This window comes from Sprattus sprattus (genome assembly GCF_963457725.1).
Source record: "Sprattus sprattus genome assembly, chromosome: 20".
In the NCBI taxonomy this organism is placed as follows: Eukaryota; Metazoa; Chordata; class Actinopteri; order Clupeiformes; family Clupeidae; genus Sprattus; species Sprattus sprattus.
Genome location: NC_137918.1, coordinates 19,480,170 through 19,501,110, shown reverse-complemented (window position 1 = coordinate 19,501,110; position 20,941 = coordinate 19,480,170). Strand labels below are relative to the sequence as shown.

At 44.2% G+C, this 20,941-nt stretch overlaps 2 protein-coding genes across 7 annotated transcripts in view; both read left to right on the top strand.

Annotated features, from left to right (window-relative positions):
- Window positions 1-1,833: 1,833 nt before the first annotated feature.
- On the top strand, window positions 1,834-15,203 carry ubtfl (upstream binding transcription factor, like). 6 transcript variants are annotated; one of them, XM_080859608.1, is made up of 20 exons: window positions 1,834-1,972; window positions 4,599-4,692; window positions 4,850-5,025; window positions 5,320-5,403; window positions 5,622-5,777; window positions 6,257-6,321; window positions 6,420-6,540; window positions 6,777-6,887; window positions 7,411-7,538; window positions 7,864-8,005; window positions 8,221-8,262; window positions 8,384-8,482; window positions 8,713-8,871; window positions 9,237-9,347; window positions 9,851-9,936; window positions 11,243-11,432; window positions 11,973-12,020; window positions 12,554-12,685; window positions 14,046-14,165; window positions 14,449-15,203. In XM_080859608.1, exons 2-20 carry the CDS (start codon window positions 4,635-4,637, stop codon window positions 14,548-14,550), a joined length of 2,130 nt encoding a protein of 709 aa, XP_080715734.1. In that variant the 5' UTR covers window positions 1,834-1,972; window positions 4,599-4,634; the 3' UTR covers window positions 14,551-15,203. The 6 variants fall into 6 exon arrangements, with proteins under 6 accessions (XP_080715734.1, XP_080715731.1, XP_080715733.1 ...); XM_080859605.1 differs by having other exon boundaries at window positions 14,046-14,195; XM_080859607.1 differs by having other exon boundaries at window positions 9,237-9,365.
- A 935-nt stretch (window positions 15,204-16,138) lies between these two features.
- asap1a (ArfGAP with SH3 domain, ankyrin repeat and PH domain 1a) overlaps window positions 16,139-20,941 on the top strand; it is a gene marked incomplete at its 5' end in the record, with an annotated part of 45,299 nt that continues 40,496 nt past the window's right edge. Inside the window, 2 exons of the mRNA XM_080858811.1 lie at window positions 16,139-16,272; window positions 17,389-17,515. Coding sequence (XP_080714937.1) covers window positions 16,139-16,272; window positions 17,389-17,515 — 261 coding nt within the window. The remainder of the gene's footprint in view (window positions 16,273-17,388; window positions 17,516-20,941) is intronic.

Here is a 20,941-nt window from a genome sequence, read left to right as displayed (position 1 = left end):
ATTTAAAGCTGAAATCTTAAAATGTACTCTGTGAGCTAGTTCTTGTTTTTTATTCATGCTATGCATTAACTAATGTTAAGAACTAATGCAGGGATGTGGAATGAAAGAGAGAAAACTATTTTAGGTTGTCCAAATGAGAACATTTATTTTATTAGGTGTCAGTTTTGAGTCAAACACTACACCTACATTCCAGCTCTTTTAACAAGACAATCATTCACTGTTTTATTATGAGTTATCCAATTATATCCTTTTCTTTATATCAAGGCCTTATGCTGAAATATTTTTATATATCCATCAATAAATGTATAGAAGCCATAAATGTCTGTCTCTTTTCTGCTGCTATGTGGGCTGAAACATTTATTATGTGGAATTACAGTGGTGACGTGACCCGTCATGACACTGCGGCCTGCTTATTTTGTATGACAGTTCTAAACATACTTTACTTTAAATACACCTGGGCATTGAACTATCATACTGAATGTGGGTACTCATGTCTGTATTGTGACTTATTTTTCCCCGTTTGTATTAAAATGAAATATATACCACACAACGCCACTGCTCGGTTTTCTGTTTTTGCACCGTGTGATTTGATTCATGTTTGTGTCTGGCATGATCATACGCTCCACGTAAGTCTCTCGTTAGTTGCACCAAATTGAAGAAGAACAAATGATGCCCACTAGAGGGAAGTTCAAATGATGCCCACTAGAGGGAAGTATTTCAGCCCGACTAGGCTTTCGGAATACAATGGATGGACCGCCATGCAGAAAATGTCGAGGCGTTTCGATTTGGATATATGAATAGGCCTATTAGCCCATGTTTATAATGACCACAGTGATTGTTTATATTATGGCCATAACTATTAGGCATTTTTGCAAGTTATAGCCTGTGATACGCCATCGTACCGATACCTAAATGTTAAAACACATCAAGACAGGAAGATTTTTTTTTTTACCTAGGCTGATTCATGGTATGTTCGGAGGCTGCGCGACTCTGTCTCCTCCTTTCTCGGTCCCATTGGTCCGTTTACCATGAAAACAAATCTACGGCAACGTGACGTTTGTGTACAATTCCCATCTCACACTCTTGGGTTATTTCGACTTGCTTCACGCTGGCTCTAACAGATTTTGAAGATTCTCTGAAAAGCCACCCCACAGTATTTTCAAAACATTGTCGCAAAGAGTCTGTGGGAACATAGCGTATTTAATGAAGTATGCCTATAAAAACGGACTTCTGCTTAAGGCTTATTGTAGGCTACGCTACCGAGCTACACTGATATGCATTTTAAACTACATGGCTTTCTCCAAAATATAATAAAACGAGTCATAGGTTATCTTATTTATGCGCACTTTGATTGATTCAAGAGTGTCCCATCATATTCCAAACCGGCTGTCATTTCAGAGCATTGGAGGACAAGACTTGGGCGGTCAAACTAATCGGGTTAGGGATAGGATTCAGATGTTGGCCGGGAACACATATCCCTGCCCGAGCGGGAGTCATCGACAGATTATTTGAGAAACAAATACATCTACTTTTTAAAGTGTTTACCAATGTCAATGTCTTACACACATACAGATATCTGAAAACTCTTTATTAAAAGCAATGGTAATCTTGCTAAATATAGCCTACGTGCAAATCCTGCTTAAAAAACAAACAAATTATTTGAAATGAATGACTTGTTAGGTCACGGTGCTAAGGGGGAAGTATTGTAATTATAATTAATGGCCTTAATTTCTATGAAGTTTCATACGGTTTCTTTGTCTCAATTTTTCTCGCATGTTTTCGTACGGAGTTCCTCCCCCTGCGGCGCTGGGCGGAGTTTCATACCGAACCAGACGCTCCTTTTGTCGGATCTGTTTCGACCTGACTCCCCGGGGTTTACCGTTGAAAAAAAAGGAACTTAAACATCACCAAAACAAACAACTCAATTAAATTATAGTTTTTGAAGGCTGTTGCCCTCGAAGTGCCGAAAAAGGTGAGTAGTCTGATCATTTTTGACGTCGTTTCAAGCAATTTTCCGACCGTTCGTCCCCGAGTCTTTGTAACATTCATGGCGGCTCTGCAGTGAGCGCTTTGGGGCGAGGGAAGGCAGAGACACCCGCTCTCGTCGCTGTTTTTATTTTTTTAGCCGTTATAACAAGGATAATAATTCCATATTTCCTACGGAATAAAAATTAAAGTCTATTGTCCGTTTATATGAATATTTCCGTAACCGTGTTTATTAGCAAATGTATGTATTTACACTATTTTCCATCATATTGAATATTATTTTCATGAAATGCACGTGCTCTGAAGAGGAGGTCTAACAGATTCGTTTACGGTTAAATGGGTTAAAAATCAGAGTGTATACGACAACCTTAAAATATTTCGAGCTCGAAAAATGCGACCATGTTACCCTACCGAGGCATCTGCCTAGAGCTTTCGTGCCAGCGGAAACTGCGTTCTGACTCCTGCCGGAATGAGGGCGCCATTACTGGGGGTTGCAGGCAGACAACAGCCGGTGCGTCAATAACTTGCCATGTTGAAATATCATCGCTGTCAACCACATGAATGGGCCAACACTACAGAAGCCCATCACGCGGCCACATTTATGCACAATTTCACAAATTCATTTCCATACACTTCCTGTCATTACAATTGCCAAGCTACTTTTTAATTTGTTGCATTTATACCAATTCAAGTTAACATTTAATTCCAAGTTGTTGGGCATTTGTAATTTTGTTAAGTGAGGTTTTAACCGAGACGACCTTGAGGGCGGGCGGGCGATGACACTTTAACCGGGAAAAGCTGCGCCTCGCACGGTTGCACAGCGGCGCCTCCGCTTGGGAGTGGCGGGCGGATAAGTAGCGTTACGTAGGCTACCCCTAGAAACTCTGTTCCGCCAGTGTCAAGTCCTGGCTCGCGTTAGAAGCTTTGTCACTCTAGGCTAGCCACGTTTGCTTGCTAACCAGCACAATTTAACTTGGATCATACCTGTCAACGAAGACGTGACCGTTACCTGCGCAACTTATTGGTATAAGGCTTGAAGTTTATTCTGTAACGTTACAAAGCTCAATATGTTAAGTTAGTGAATGTTTTCCTAAGGCTGTAAATGCGTCGCTACCTAGCTAGCTAAGCTAAGTTGCTCACTTTAGCATAGCTTAACATGCCAAAAACTGGCACAGTTCTCTGGACAGGATAACCTTAATTTTCTCTAATAATTAGATCTTTTAAAATGGCTGAAGGGTGATTCCACTCATACCAAAAGCTCATATTTGTCAGTCACGGAGGAGCAATTGCGTATTGTCCGTCAGCGTTATCTAGCCTAGCTAGCCTAATCGGAATGCAGATCAGAGAGCATGCCTACTTAGCTAAAACGGCCGAGCGCGGGGGTAATGTTAACTTACTTTACACATCCTTGGCATTTCAATACACCCGCATATATGGGCAAGAATTGCAATTACTGGCTGGACTGACCGCATTGAATCTGCTACTACCTATGCCATAATGCATCACAACAGACGCTCGTCTTTAGCTAGTAAGCTATCGCTAGCTAGGTTGCTTGGGGTAAAACATTCCTCGCAGTTCGGTCCTGTATTTGCCGAGAGTGCACTAACTTAGCGATCGTCACAAAAGTGAATCTACACTCACAGACATGGTCAAACTCAATTATAATATGTAACTAACCGTACCTACAACGTCACTAACTTTGCTTGAGTGCTTATATATTTTTAACTTTGTAAAAGATAGTTTGGCAGATTGAGCAATTTGAATGTGGAACTGTAACGAGAGGTAGCCAACGTTAATGCCTCTCCTGCCAAGGGAACAGCAGTCAGCTACCTTCCGCAAGCATCGTTCACGCACATGCATGACGGTAGTTGATACGTTACCGAGCCACGCATTCCCTGGCTATGTAACATTATTAAACGTCTCTCCCGACCCGAATTAGAAGTAATCTTTTGTTACCGAGAGTTTAACAAGTATTTAAAATACAAGGTTAAGGCTTGGACTCTCACCCTGTCATCATCCCCGGATGAATCTAGCCACCCCCGCCGGTGTGGCGTGGCTGGGTCAGTGCCGCCTGGCTGTCGTCTAAAGAAGACTGCAGTCCGAAAGCAACCTTCTTATAATGATTAACGTCACATTCATTTAACAGTGGTCCAGCGAAAGATCAGGGAACAAATCGATGATTCGCGTGTTTCTTCTTATGGATCCGCGTACAATGTCGCCGTTAGTTTCACCGAAGCGGTCGACCACATCGCACTGATGCGTCTCCTCATTGGGAGGGGATGCATAGGCGGAGTCGAGGCTGGATCTGGTCAATGTCCTTTATGGCAATTTGGTTTCAAGTCAGCGCGAACTGAGTAACTATTTGTTGCTTTCTCTATTAGCAAGTACAAATGAGCCGGCTATTAGACGTTATCTCAGGCCCTTTAATTATGTTCTGGCAGATGCCGTTGATTTGTAATTTCCCCCCGGTTAATTTGTATGTTAATATCTAGACTTTTCTTGTACTTTATATTGGCCTCTACCAGCGACTGATTTAAGCTTAAACTATTTTACTGGTAAGTTGTAAGTGACTGATCTCTGATTGTTGTGGGTGCTTTTGAATTTTGTTTTAGGGCTGTATCCATTTGGAACTGCCCACAGACTCCAACATGAATGGCAGTACAAGTGTGTCTGCCGCCCAGACTGTACGAATCAAGTCAGAACCAGGTAATACATTGCGTGTTTGATACCATTTAACATAAAGAGTTGTGCAGTTGATTTTGTTTAATTAACAATGGTGGTCTGATGATCTGTTCAGTCCGATCCGTGAAGACCTGTAGTTTGTGCTCCCGTCCACCAAGCGTATCCCTGTGTTTGTCTGTAGATGAATGGAGGAAAGAAGATTGTCTGATGCTACTGGAGAGGATCCGAAGCATACTGCCCGATTTAGACTCCATGAAGTACAAGACCACTGAGTCCCACTTTGACTGGGAGAAAGTGGCTTTTGGCGCTTACTCGGGAGATGTTTGTAAGCAGAAATGGCAGAAGCTCTCCACTGAGGTAAGCCAGTGCTGCAACACTGAAGACTGAAGTGTCACTGGACATGGGTTACATGGATTACTAAACGTTAGGTTGCCTGAAACTCTGGCAATCCACCAAATAAGGGGGATGCTTGTAATGGGGTGGCTCCATTTGCACTTAAATATGAAGACAGATTTTGTGTGAATTGTTGGATCTGATATACAGTCCTTAATGTGAATTATGCGTGGACGAAAAAAATAAAGGTGTTCTTCTCTCCTAGATCAGAGTTAAGTGTTCAAAGTGCTTATATTCTCTGGTTTTCTTTACTTCGAGGTGCGGAAATATAGAACTATGACAGAGCTTATTGTGGATGCCATTGAATATGTGAAGAACCCATACAAAGGAAAGAAGCTGAAGGTATGTTTTTCAAGGCTAAGACCCTAGCACTATAATATGTATGCTCGTACAGTAAGCCACGCAAGTTTTTATTCTTGATCTTTTTTGTATTACAAACTGCACTGAACTGTCAGCAAAACTAAGCTGGATTTTCTTTGAAATGTTGCGCAATGATTTTCCTCCTGACCATAATGGAGCCGTAGCAAACTAGCCCCTGTTGTCATTTCTTCCCCTTCCAGACACATCCAGACTTTCCAAAGAAGCCTTTAACACCGTACTTTCGCTTCTTTATGGAGAAACGAGCAAAGTATGCCAAGATCCACCCAGAAATGAGCAATCTCGATCTCACTAAGATATTATCCAAGAAGTACAAAGAACTCCCAGAGAAGAAGAAGGTATGATAGCAGTGTTATATTGTTATAGACAATGTATTCCACTTGCAGTCAGGACCCTTAGGCTATGGACCGATCTACCTGTCTAAATCAATGCTGGCTTAGTCAGTGACTATCTATACGTCCCTTCTTAAAACACACTTATAGGGAAGCCTTTCCTGATTTTGTATTTGTTTTTTATTTGTCTTATTTCCTTTAAAACAATGTTATTACTCCGAACTGTAAAACTGGTTTACTGTATTGGTTTTTGATGGCCTGCCTAGTTTTCTTTTAAAACCTGATGATTTTATGACAGTTTGTTTTATTTTGGTGCCTCTATGAAGCACTTGTAAGTTGTAACATGGATTTTGGAAAGTGCTCTATACATTAAGGTTATTATAAATATTATATGCCAGAGGGAACACAGTGCTTATTTTGGTTCATAGAGATACATATATGCCACTGATGTGTTAAATCTTAACATGTTCTAATTTTCTCTTCAGCTTAAGTACATTCAAGAGTTCCAGAGAGAGAAGGAGTCATTTGAGAAGAACATGGCACGGTTTAAGTAAGCACCATTTTAACCAAATGATCCATGTTGGAGCCATGCCAGGTAATTTTCTCAAGGGCTGTTTACACCATTCAGTACCTTTGCATACTTTCCAGGGAGGACCACCCAGAACTGATAGAGGAGAGAAAGAAGTCAGACCTCCCTGAGAAGCCCAAGACTCCCCAGCAGCTGTGGTACAACCACGAGAAGAAGACCTACATGAAGCTTCACCCAGATGTGAGTGTGCTGACATTATTATTCAAACCATATATAGTCTGCCTATCAGAGGGTGCAATATATATTTATATATATTTGTTGTTCTGATCAATATTGACTGTGACAGACATACTTTCTTTAGACCAGGTTTTTATTTATTTAATATTAACATTTCATATTTACTTAGCAAGATACCACATAATCAAAGCCCTCCATTTTGTGGATGTTTATCTTGCCTTTTGGTCTTGTGCACCTAGGTTACCCAGAAAGAACTGAAGGAGGCACTACGCAGACAGTGGTCTCAGCTGTCAGACAAGAAGCGTCTGAAGTGGATCAGCAAAGCTCTGGAGCTGCAGAAGGACTTTGAGGTAGAACTGAGTTCCTGTTCCCTTTGATAGAGCAAGCCATAGAGTCAGCTGCACATGTGCAAAGCCCTCTGTCCTGTCCAGTCCCCCCACCCCATCTAACAACATGGAGTATTTTCAGGAACAATGAATCAGCAATTAATAAATACGCCACTCTGATGCAGATCCAGTGAATGATGCATCCATGAAAGTCAGTGGCAGACTGGCTTTCGCTTCTTTAGCTGTCAGTCAAGCGTTTGGTTGTTGCTCCTGGGTTTATTTGCCGGTTGTGTTCTGAGCAATACATTTGAGCCTGAAGTCAAAGCGAACCACACCTGCTCAACAATGTAGAGGGGGAGGCTCACCTGCCTAGGGGGGGGTTGTTTGCAAGCTGAAGTCAGTGAAATGTAATAACTGCATGCAGAGTTTTGCAGTATGTTTGCAGTGCTATTTATTTATCTGGCGGAGGCTTTGATCGGGACAGTCGCTCCCATTTGCCTGTATGCCCTCCTAACCTCTCGTGGATCTGATCTGTATTCTGCTGCAGGATAGCATGAGGATATACAACGAGGCCCACCCAGACTCTCATTCAGATGAGCATGTCAAGTCCGTCCTGACCAAAGCAGAGCGGCAGCTCAAGGATAAGTTTGACGGGCGGCCCACCAAACCTCCACCGTAAGTGTTGCCACTATGTAGCCCCCCCCCCCCCCCCAAGGAAACCCTTACAGCAGAGTAATCAGACTGAAGGGTCTTATGGTGCACTGTTAGTCAGCTTTTCTGTTAGAGCCTTCTAGAGAAAGGCCTATGGTCATATCACACAGGGAAAATCCTGCCCAAATCAGATTGTTATGCCTGCATGTGACCGAGATCAGATTTTTCAGTTAGGCAGTTGTGACACACTAATCTCTTTCTTTTAGTTTTCAAATTCAACTTGAAACACTTGCAGGCGCCATGTGTTAGTGCGTTGTGGTCTGACTGTGTCTCCTGTTGCGCCCCTCAGTAATGGCTACTCGCTGTACTGCGCGGAGCTGATGGTGAACATGAAGGACGTGCCGAGCACGGAGAGGATGGTGCTGTGCAGCAAGCAGTGGAAGATGATGACGCAGAAGGAGAAGGACATGTTCCAGAAGCGCTGCGAACAGGTCAGGCCTCAGGGGGAAGGAAAGGCCAAAAGGGTTGGAGTTAGTAAAGATGTTGCCATTCATATCGCAAGGGCTTAATTGGGCTGTTTTGGGCAAAATAAACGCAATTGAATAGGACCTTCCTAGCTAATTAGTGTCCCATTTTAAAATATTTGCATAGACATGAGTAGCACGTGAGCGTGAAGGAACATGAACAATTTTTGTTCCGTCTTCAGAAAAAGAAGCAGTACGAAATCGACCTCCAGCGGTTTTTAGAGGTAAGAGCGCATATTATTAAATTACCATAACAGCAGTCTGAAAATTGTGTACCTTAAGCCCTGTGGCTCTTTCAATGGCATACTCTGAAAGGCATGCGTGCGATTCTGCTCCCATCCATAGAGTCTGCCAGAGGAGGAGAGGGATCGGGTTCTGACGGAGGAGAAGCTCGGGGGCTCCAAGATGGGGAACAACCTCAGGGCCAAGTCCCCCTCAGCGAAGGTGGGGGTCTCTCTTACTCAGTTCATATGGTTAAGGCAAGAGGAGTACAAAAAACTTGTTTTGTGTGACAATTGAATGTCCTTGCTGTTATAGCATCAAATACAACCGAAGACTTTAACCCCCTCTGTCTGTATTAAACTGTTGAGCAGTGGGCTCTGTGGAGTGGTTTAAGGTTCTGAGAGTTTTGGTGTGTGTGTGTGTGTGTGTGTGTGTGTGTGTGTCTTCTGTAGGAGCGGTGTCGGGATCCGGAGTTGGATCACTGGGTACAGGGTACAGCGATAAAAGATAAGAAAGATGGCAAAAAGAAAGGTCGGCTCCCCGAAACGCCCAAAACGGCAGAGGAGATGTGGCAGCAGAGCGTGATCGGGGATTACCTGGCCAAGTACAGGGTAAGAACGCATCATGACTCACCTGAACACAGCCCTGCTGGCAGATCATGACTCACCTGAACACAGTCCAGCTGGCAGACCGGGGCGCCGGTATCCATAATATTGACATCACAGTACGGCAGTGAGTGCCAAACAAAAAAGGTGCTGCTTATAAACAGCTGCTTATAAACATGTTAGTAGTGTACATTTTTGATTAAAAAAAGTATTAAATTCCGGTACGAAACTGACTATGCCATTTAAGCACAGTTTAATTCGGAAATTGCAGTAATTGTAATTTAGTTTTGTTTTTATTTTGCAACCAAGTGAGTTTCAGTAACTTGCACTAGTCATATGGAACAACTTTCTGCATCTTTCCATTGGTACAGAGTGATCGGAAAAAGGCCCAGAATGCCATGGAAGGTGCTTGGAAGGCCATGGAAAAGAAGGAGAAGATCCCGTGGATCAAGAAGGCAGCCGAGGACCAGAAGCGATACGAGGTTCAGTACCGGAATGTGGTCAGTGACGAGACGTTTTGACCACTGACTTCCTACCTGTGCTGGAGAACTGTCAAAGTGTTGGTCAGCCCCCAAACAGTCCTCTTTATCCACCCGGTCCCCTTTTGGGCAGTTGGGTTAGCACCAGGCCTACCTGGAGAGCAGCCATTGGGCTTGGGGTCCACTTTGGACATGTTCTTCCTTACACACTTTTGTGGTTCAATGCAGTGCAGCCATATTACTGTTTGGGTTGTCTCAGGGATTGCTGGGATCATGCACTGGTGAATGCCTGTTTCAATGTCCTTGATGTCTTTACTAGTGTGCGATTTCTTCAAAGTTGCATGTGTTGTATTAAGCACAAATGTGTATGCCATGTTAGTTTGGTGTGATTTGTACGCAAGTGTTTGTTTGATATGTGTTTATTTTTGCGTGTGTGTGTGTGTGTGTGTGTGTGTGTGTGTTTGTGTGTGTAAGTCACATATACACTGACATGGTTTCTTCTGCAGAGAGAGCTGGTGGAGATACGGACGCCACAGACCGGACAGGGCCAGCGGAAGCCCAAATTTGACGGCGAGCCAAAGAAACCGCCTGTGTGAGTTGAGTGCTTGGGATTTCACAGTGAAGCAGGGAGGCGCTTTGTCAGAGTTTTTCTTCAGTTTTTTGCACTTGTTTTCGGTTAGCATGATTCCATACTTAGACTTCCCTAATCCACATTACACTTGGTATGCTTGTAGCTCCACATAGCTGACACGGAATAGAAGGTTTGTGTCCCTAGGTGTGCGTTTCCCTTGCTGCTAGCGCCCCCTGCTGTGGGCTAGGGTCAAAGCACTTTTTTGGCAATAACTTGATAATCCTTTTGCCCAAAATTATGAAGTTTTCATGGCAAGCTGGCCTGAATGAGGCGCATCCCTCGAGCATGTTACGAATCATATGTTGAGTGGAGCCACTTAATAAATAATAATGTTCAAAGCAAAAATATAGCACTTCACTAGTCAATATCTTGTGATGTAAAGGTACAAACTTCACAAAATTTGACTCCCTGGCATCACTGCCATATTCTTTGTACGAAAACCAAATTTCATAAAATTTTGTTTCATAGGGTAGCTGTAACGGACACATTTCAATATCTCAAGAACCTTTTAATGTTTTGTGTATTTGGTATGCTGCCTGACACTAAAGTTCCATTCGGGTCTCTCAACAAAATGGCCGCCAATGAAATTTCAGCATCCAGTGTGAACGTCCAATCTTAATGATATGTTGTAGACTCAGTCATAATGGCATATAGAAGCTATTTACACAATCTCAAAACAAATGAGCTGTAAGATGTTGCTACAGCATGTTTTCCTCAATTTATCTTGTCTTAACATTAACAAAATTCCAATTGTCTTACACCAGTTCAAGCAATCAAATCATCCAACCTTTGCTATATTTGGCTACATTTAAACTCATTATTATAATGGTGTGTACACCTCTGTTCCATTATGAATGTCGATGCTTGTAGGCTATTGATTAGTATTAAGTGTCTTTACACTGAAAACCACTGAACAGCCATTTAACCTGGAATGGCATTTTTCCAAATTCGCTCAGGCATCTCATGATATTTTTTAGTTTGTACATAGAGATTGGACTTTCAGCTGATTGTAGTTCCGTGGCCAATAAGTAATTTACCAAGTCACCATGACTCGATAAACCACTGCCTCTCTTGTGTGACCGTGTCTTCACCACTGTGATGGCAAAGCCTGAAAGAACCCACTAGTGATATCACCACGGTTTTCCACCGCATGGGTTCAGTGCCTCGGCTGGCCATTTCCATTGTAATTCTAAACTAAAGAACGCTGCCCTTGGCATCCTGCTCACCGTCCTCTCTGTCCTTCTTCCTCCTCTGTTGGACCCGTCAGGAGCGGGTACCAGATGTTCTCCCAGGAGCTGCTGACCAACGGCGAGCTGAACCACTTCAGCTTGAAGGAGCGCATGGTGGAGATAGGCAAGCGCTGGCACAAGCTGACCCAGCTGCAGAAGGACAAGTACAAGAAGCAGGTGGAGGAGCAGCAGCTGGAGTACAAGGCAGAGCTGGAGGCGTGGGTGAAGGTAGGTCACTTTGGGCTCCCACAACACACTTACTGCTCCCACAACACTCTTACTGCTTTTTTTTGGCAATAATTGGAAAATGATTTGACTAAAGTATGAAGTTTTCATGGCAAGCTGGCCCTCTATGAGGCGCATGACCATAGCTCATTACGATTCATATGTGGAGTATTGATGGCTTTAGTAGGGGTAGGCGCCGCTCTACTTCAAAAAAATATAAATGCGTTTTTGAGTGCGGGTAAAAGAATGTTAAATATGAGTAGAATAAAACCGCACTCTCAAGCTTTTCTCATTAATATTAAGACCAGTTTATTTCCACAGACGCGTTTTGGCCTTAAGCCATCGTCAGTGTCACTCTTTTTAAATGGTACGAGTGTGTAAGGACTCTTCCAATGTGCTGTGATATCCACGTGCGGTGCATGACTGATCATGATCTGCAATACAAAGGACACCAATGTTCCATGTTGTTGAGAGAAGGGACATCATGACGGTAACTAGCACATGCAGATATTTAGTGAACTTTTTTTTCCTCTTCTCTTTCAGTCCCTCTCTCCTCAGGAGCGTGCTGTGTATAAAGAGTTCTCCACCACGGTGAGTGCCGGATCGCGCTGGTGTTTTAATTCTGTAGCTCTTAATCCTAACTCACTCCCTTAAATGCCTTCTGTTGCCACACTCTTGACTGCCTGTTACCCCTGTGGGGGAAAATAAAAACCTCTAACGCTGATTTATCTGGACACAAAGTCAGTGTCTGGCTCTGGTCTCTGCCCTGTACTTGATTTACTGTTAGGTTTGTGTTTCAAAGGAAGGCTCCCCTACCAGTGTTTTAACATTTAGTGGAAAGTGCACTTTGGCCTGACTTGTCTCTGCTTTGGCACTTGGAATGACTTGTAATGCCTCTGTAACTGAGCTAACTGCCCTAACTGCCCTCTCTGGAATGAAGTGTGTTTCGTTCGCTGCTCGTTGGGGCTACTAATCAGTGCTTTGAGCTTTGAAATGTGTTTTTCTTTCTCTTTTTTGTTGTTGTTGTTGTTTCCTCCCTCCCGTCCCCTCCCCTCCTCTCTCTCTCTCTCCTTTCTCTGCCCATCCCCCACTACCCCCTACTCCTACCCCTCTCTGTCAATCAGAAACGGCGAAATACAAGCAAGGCGCAAGGTCCCGGAGCGAAAGTACGCATAACCAAGGCGAAGGCGGTAGGTGCCAGAGCCACAGCAGTGGGGGCCGGGGGGGGCAAGCGTTCCATGGCGTACCGAGCCAAGGTAACGCCCACCCACTCTACATGAACACCACCCACTCTACACGAACACCACCCACTCTACACGAACACCACCCACTCTACACTAACACCACACACTCTACACGAACACCACACACTCTACACCAACACCACACACTCTACACAAGCACCACACACTCTACACTAACACCACACACTCTACACAAGAACACCACCCACTCTACACGAACACCACCCACTCTACACGAACACCACACACTCTACATGAACACCACACACTCTACACGAACACCTCACACTCTACATGAACACCACACACTCTACACACGAACACCACCCACTCTACACTAACACCACCCACTCTACACTAACACCACCCACTCTACATGAACACCACACACTCTACACGAACACCACACACTCTACACGAACACCACCCACTCTACACGAACACCACATGAACACCACACACTCTACACGAACACCACCCACTCTACATGAACACCACACACTCTACACGAACACCACACACTCTACACGAACACCACCCACTCTACACGAACACCACACACTCTACATGAACACCACACACTCTACACGAACACCTCACACTCTACATGAACACCACACACTCTACACACGAACACCACCCACTCTACACTAACACCACACACTCTACACTAACACCACCCACTCTACATGAACACCACCCACTCTACATGAACACCACACACTCTACACTAACACCACACACTCTACACGAACACCACATGAACACCACACACTCTACACGAACACCACCCACTCTACACGAACACCACACACTCTACATGAACACCACACACTCTACAGATGTGTGGAAGGATGAAAGGTGTGCGTGCGGGTGCGTGCGACTGTGGATAAATGCTTTATGAGCTCTCATTTTAAAGACCTGCACTGGATGGACACAGCCTTCCTTTCAGCCACCCATATTGTCTGTCTGTCTGTCTGTCTGTCTGTCTGTCTGTCTGTCTGTCTGTCTGTCTGTCTGTCTGTCTGTCTGTCTGTCTGTCTGTCTGTCTGTCTGTCTGTCTGTCTAAGTAAGAGAGAGAGAGAGAGATATGGGGAGGCGGAGAGATGGGGAACACTTAGAGCAGTGGTCCTTACCTTTTTGGAGATACTGAACCCTGCAAGCTTCATCAGTGCATTCGCTGAACCCTTCGTAATTTGAAAAATAAAATATGATTTCTTCAAAACGACATTGCTAGTGTGAACCGGGCTATACTGTGTGTGTCTTGACCCCTGCCGAGCCCCTGAGAGTGGCTCAACGAACCCCTGGGGTTCGATCGAACCCAGGTTAAGAACCACTGACTTAGAGAAAACTGTGAATTTATGCTCCACAGCAGGACACCTCAGAGTCAGATGAAGAGGACGAGAAGACCGACACGTCAGACTCTGAGGATGACGATGAAGAGTCATCCGGCAGCACAGACAGTGATGAGGATGATGATGATGAGGACGAGGTGCGTTCTGAAGTGAGAGCTCATAATTTAGTAAGCGTTTGAGCTGGGGTATCGCCAGTGGTCACCAACTTTACACTTTTTTACAAATGTTTATATTAGTAGACAGGAAGTGTTCACGTCACGAGTATTCACTTCCTGTCACATCATTACCATTGCATGTGATGACTGTAAACTCTGTCCTGCATAGGCAGTCTATACTCTGTGTACTACTAAGTCTACTTAAAGTAGCACAAAGCTTCACAGATTCAAAAGTCAGTGTTGTAATACATTCTTGTCCGCGCAGAATGACGAGGAAGGGGAGGAAGATGACGAGGACGACGAGGAAGACCAGTCAGGCAGCAGCAGCTCTTCCTCCGAGGACAGCAGTGACTCAGACTCGGACTGAACCCCGCCCCCCCTCCCATGAAAGAGGAGGGGCTGTGCAGGACACGCCCCTCTCTAACGAGGCCCCCTTCATGCCAACAGGCGTCGAGGTCAAGCTTGAGGCTGTGACATCACAGCGGCAGAAGCGTGGCTCTCCTGCGTCCTCCGCCACAGAGCCAGCAGCACAGGAGGTGACACAGGAAGTGGGCTTCAAAGGGGCGGGGGGAGAACAGCTTGTGCCCCGTCACTCATCTCCCCCCCCTCCAACCCCAAGAGACTTTTACTCATCTGGACGACTTCTGTTGTTGTTTTTGTGTTTTTTCCTTTTAAGGAGCTGTGCTACTTGTGTGTTACATGCGAAATGTTTTTACTGCCTTTATATAGGTGTTCTTAAAAAAAGCTACGTTGCTTGTTTATTTTTTTTTTAAACTTGGAAAGGAAAGAATGAAGCTGTTGTTTTTGTTTTTTGATCTTGTGTGGGAAGGTTAGAATGCGTCGGTTTTGGTGCTGATATGGTTGTTGGAGACGGACTGTAAAACGGAGACTAGACCAGCTGCCTGTGTACATCTTAACCAGATGTGACGAAGAAGGGTTCTATGGTCAGCAGCCCTAGGTTTGGTCACTATTCTGGTTAGATCCTCCACAATAAATGCACTTTTTTCCCCTCTTGTATTACTTTCTCTGTCTGCTGTGTGAGTTTTTGAAGGTGGATTACGTGGAATACCTCGAGATAATTAGTAATTCAATATTGTATTTATTTTTTATAACGTGCTGAATAATGATCAAATGTGAACATTGTTAACTCACACCTGATTAAGACACGTAATGCTTCCTCCCACATAGATGTGTAGATTTACATCAACTTTTGAACCTTTTTTTATTGTGGTATCTGTAATTGCAAAAATATCTTTAAATTCTGTCGGCTGTGGTTTCTTTGTCGTGGATCCCATTCAGTTACAGTTGCCGAGTTCCCCCAGATGCTGCGCTATTACTGCTCTGATATAGTCCACTGTAGAACACCCCCCCCCCCCCCCCCCCCCCCCCCCCCCCACCCGGACTCCCTGTGGCCCACATGGTTGATTTTCGCTTCCTGTCCGCACTGCTGATCTTTTCACCAGTCCCAGATGAAAAATCAATGCACTCACCTCAGGCATGTCGAAGCTACGGGTATTTGATTCGCAACTGATGGAGGCAACTATTTTTGGATTGTACAAAATTAGTGAAGCATGCTGCATTCTGGAAACTAATATCTGAACAGTTTACGTGTTTCCAAATTTCTGGAAGTGTTACTACTGGGAAAACTGCCGCGGTCCCGGTAAGTTATTAGGCGTGGCTTTTTGCAGTAACTATTCACGATGTGTGTATTTGGATCGGGTATTCTAACAATGACATAACATTTCAAAGCGTTATGTAGCCTTTGCCATAAAGGGTGAGCTACAAACATGGCAGAACCATCGTTCCTGAGACATGTTAACGACTGAGGCTACTGACCATTTGGTTGATTTCGCCAAAAGTTAATTCCTTATTAGATGGTAGTTTTAAGGTCATTTCTATTAGAGAAGTGGAACAGTGCAAGCAGTTCAGAATTTATCTCAGATGCAGTTCGCGGGATGTTTAGTGATTTAAATGAATTTCATGTTGCTTTCTTTAATATATATTTTATTGAGGTGACCACAGTCATGAGGGCCTCTTCTTCGAGATTGTCGAGTTTTTCCTCCAGCTCCAGGGATTCTCTTTGGAATCGGTGAGTTGCATTTTGGTGATAATCTAATGTCTTAACTCGGCATATAATTATGTGGTCCTTTTGATGGTCAAGAGACCATTGTAACAGGCTAACTACTAAACCGTTGAATTAAACTTTTAGTGAGGGCAGTGAAAAGGCGCACTAACTCTTCTGGGTCACGCAGTGGTTCTAATTCATGGGTAGTCCTATTTCCAAATGGCCACATAGCGCTATTGATCTCATTTGCAACTCCATTTTAAGTCTATTATCTTTAAAGCAAAGCTACTCTTCAAATTAATTTGAGTGAATAATGTCAATAGTCTAATTCTCGATTCCGTTAGCCTATAGAGCTAGGCATGTATTAACACCATGGAGTTAAAGATAGAGATAAGGTATGGGTGGTGATAATAGAAAAAACCGTTAGAAACATCGGATGTGTCACTTTCTTTCTTTCCATCACTGCTAACCTGAGGAATGCAATAGAATTATTACACTTAGTAGGCTATTTCTTCATGCACCGCATTCCAATTCTACATTTAGTCTAACTTTAATTCGTGAGAAATATGTTTGAATTTATAAGCATTGTGTTTTGAAGCATGCGCAGACCTCTTCCTTGTTTATTCTCGTCATCAATTGTGGGAGGGGATGAGTTTGCGTGCGTGCGCTGGTGTCAGAAAGCAGAGACCGTCAGGACGAAGGAAAAAACGAGGAGAGAAAGGGAAAACTGAGAATGAAACGGCCATCGTCGGAGTTGGAACAATCATTTATCTGAAGGAATTACATTTCATTCCTCAAACAATGCAAAATATACATTGGGAAATGGAATGAAAATATTTCCGTGCAGTTGAAGCCTTTATCTGCTGGAATAGGCAACGCAAGTGGGCAGGAGATACCGTTATTATTTAGATGCGAGAGCCCAATTAAATCAAGAAAAAAGGAGGGAGTTGTGTCTATTGCTCTTCTCAAGGACCCAGGGTTCAGTGAGCAAAACTACATCGCTTTTGCAGATCGTTTCTGATCATTGTCATTCAAACTCGTCTGAAGGTGGACACATTCAGCTAATTTTCCCTCTGTAATTAATGGTGTTGATCTTGTGAATTTCCTTCATCTATTGTACTGGGCGATAACTTGCCAAAGGATGCCGGATCAGATATCGGTGTCCGAGTTTCTCTCGGAGACAACGGAGGATTACAACTCTCCCACTACATCAAGCTTCTCCACCCGATTGCAGAGCTGCCGAAACACGGTCAACGTTCTGGAAGAGGTAAGGCCGCTAAGACCATTCCATCACGGATTTTAGCAAACGGGCGTCATGTTCAGGGCAGGCCAGCAGCAACACACATACACAGACACACACACACACTCACATAAACATGGAAATACAAAACAAACGGTTTACCGATTAGAGTAAGTTGGCTACTGGCTTACTGATTTGGCTCCGCCGCTTAGTAAATTAACTTTGCGGTTATCCTCACCCTTCAAGCTTATATGCGCTCGTGCTGAGGTTCCCCACGGCCATATAGCTAGCTAGCTATCGGGACAGATGCGTTCATAGGACAGATACATGGTCGGCATGCGGAAGGATCCCAATGTGAAACACTAAATATAGGCCTGTAGTTTCAAAACATTTTCATTTGAACCCTCTATGTTTCCACTTAAGACAGTGGGTGTAGTAGACAAGCCATGAAAAGAGTGACCGGGCTTTGAACGTTATCCAGGCAACCGATAACGGTCTACACCTTGTTTCAGTTCAGCGATGCGTAATGATGACCCTGGAATTTGACTTCGCAACGTCAGAAGGATACAGTCGAATGCGGCATTGGAAACGCTTGTTTCTCAGCTGTGCTGAAATCGGGTGTAGAGGTTATTTGTCATGAGCTGCTAGTCACACATCCGATGAAGATGAATGCTGTCTTGTTGCATTGTGCATGTTTTTGCAAAGACAAGCCACTGATCATTGCAGATTGTAGCACATCTTCACCCAAGGTGTAATCGAGGAAGAGCTACTTAGATTACCCTTGTTGAGTATTTACCAGACCAGAGGTCTTTGTACATTTGAATTGTTATCCAGGTATTAAAAGATTGTACAGTTGAAAACACATCTGTTCTTCTGTATGAGCAGAGCGTCACAAGGCCCCTGATGCGTCATTTTCATCTCTTGAAGAACGCAACATTGAATGCTTTTACTCTCTGGTAGACCACTCTAGGTTACAGCCTACTGTTTCGTTCAGTTTATTTTGCGATATTTTAATGAAACATTGCTTTAAAAAAAATGGAGATTGTGAGGATGTGTGGATCGTTCCCCTCATGCAAGCTAAAACGCATGTAATTAGATCTGTAGTTAGTAAATGTAGTGAATGGCATCAGACCCACTGGAACGTAAATGAAGACAGATGGTCTAATGGTTGCTATGACCTAGTTGTCCGCATTGTGTTTATTCATGAACGTATTTTTGGGAGTGACAAAACAGTCATTACTTAATGCTGCATGACAGACAAGGATGTTCTGCCTTCAATACGTCTAGTCTCAACAACAAACTGGGATTGATGTGGTAGCCTTCTCTAGGGATTACTTTAAGAAATGTCTCAGTTTTTTCTTTGAAATGTTGCTTTTAGTTAAAACCAGCCCGTTTCAAATAGATTTGGAAACTCATTATTTGATGAATTGATCATCATCTTTGAATCGTCATCTTTCAATTGCTTCATATGTTGGACTGCATCTGCATCCATTTCAGAATGTTTTCTATATCATTAGAACCTTTGGTCTGAGCACGGTGTCATATCATATGCTATTGGCTGGTGTAACGGTTTATCTAACCTGCCTACATATTGTTGGTAGTTCTATGGTCCCAAGCTAAGATGTTTCTCTATATTGCCTTTTTGTTTACCCTGTTTATGCCTTAGTCTGTTTATGCCTGGTGCACAGCGCTGTAATTACAGCCTCCCCTAACTAGATCCAAGGACAGTTAATGTCTGTTACCCTGTTCATAATGCATATAATGGTGTAGTTATCGTTTGGTACTGATAAAATAGGGGAAGCAGTTCCTATCCAGTCGTCCTCCCCCCCAAGTGGCATTGCGAGTGAGGATCTCTCATGTAAAGTCATGGCAGCCCCTCACTGCCCGTGAAGAAGAGCAGAGATTTGAGATGTGCTAAGAATAGCCCTGTGTGCTTGTGCAACATCAAGAGGTTATTCTCTTGAGCAGTGGTTCTGGGAGAAATGAGAGGGAGAGCGAGAGAGAGAGAGAGAGAGAGAGAGAGAGGGAGAGAGGGAGAGGATTAACCTACTTACGCACGGGCCAATGCACACCTGACCTGCCACCCAGGGAGCTCTGCTGAGTAGTGAAGGTGTTTGATTCCCTGTCAGATGTCCAAGATCATAATGAAGGCTGATGTTTATGCATCCTGGCCTGTTCCATAATTTGCCTGATGATCTGAATCTAAATTTAGACATTATTTTGGTCTTTAGACATTAGATCTAGGCGCATTCAACTTAGTGCTCTTTTGTTGTCTCTTGGTGATGCAGACTTTAGAGGGCTGTGCACTGAAAGCAAAGCACTTAATGACATGGGTTAAGGTTGTGGCAGACTTTGTGTGAATTTGAATGGGAACCCGGGAAAGACTTCACTGGGAGGAGTCGTCGTTCATGTCGGTCCCTTGTCGTGACAGCCTTTCCTGTTGGCTCACACACACACACACACACACACACACACACACACACACACACACACACACACACACACACACACTCACACTCACACTCACACTCACACACACACACACACACACACACACACACACACACACACACACACACACACACACACACACACACACACACACACATTGTCACAAGCAAAAGCCCACCAACAAAGACCCGCAAACCAACTAGAAGGGCACTTGGGTAGTGCCGACCTCTGCCAAGGCCAAATGCCTCGCAATGTTAATGAAAGTGAAACTACATTTGTGGACCTGCCCCTTGGTTAAGGTCCGGTTGTGGGTTCTTCCCTGGCCCATGCTATACCCTTCCACCAAGTTTCATGAAAATCAGGCTGGTAGCAAATGGTAACAAACGGACAAGCAAATCGCACCACAAAAAATAGCTGGTCCTCAACCAGCGTGTTTCCAATGGTTGTTTCCAATGTTTACCCCTGTTTGCACACTGATGTTCAGTCTGATCATGGCACACATTTTCTTAACGGCGTGGTTTTGTCTCTTGGGCCAAGCTCTCTGAAAGTCCTGTCCCTCGATGACATTCTTAGTTTACGCCACTCAGTCAGCTCCTCCTCCGCAGCTTTGGGCTAGGGCACGACACAGGTCTCCTTCGATCAGTGATTCCTCATCTCTCCCAGCTATTCTTCCTCTCTTAGTGCTCCCATGTGAACTTGCCTGTTCCTCTCTGACAGGCTTGCAGTGGCCCCGCATGAGCTGCCTCTACTCTAGCCAGCCTGACTGCAAGCCAGCCTTCTATTCCTCTGCCGTACTCTCAGTCATACCCCCCCCACCCCCCCCCCCCCCACCATCCTCACAGCCTCACTCTAATCCCGCATTCCAAACACGGCCTCCCTCACTTGATAATGGTTTCCATGGCACGACTCTCGTCATGTCCCCCTCTTTGAATATGAAGAACAGATGGCACAGTCGATGCATTGAAGGGCCCATGTTGGTGAGGGGCTGCCAAGCACGGACAT

Excerpts from the sequence above, each read along its gene's own strand:
- ubtfl (XM_080859603.1), top strand. The coding sequence starts at position 4,635 with ATGAATGGCAGTACAAGTGTGTCTGCCGCCCAGACTGTACGAATCAAG. Across the intron at positions 6,888-7,410 it reads AGCTGCAGAAGGACTTTGAG|GATAGCATGAGGATATACAA; the intron begins GTAGAACTGAGT and ends ATTCTGCTGCAG. Across the intron at positions 14,196-14,448 it reads AAGTGAGAGCTCATAATTTA|AATGACGAGGAAGGGGAGGA; the intron begins GTAAGCGTTTGA and ends TTGTCCGCGCAG.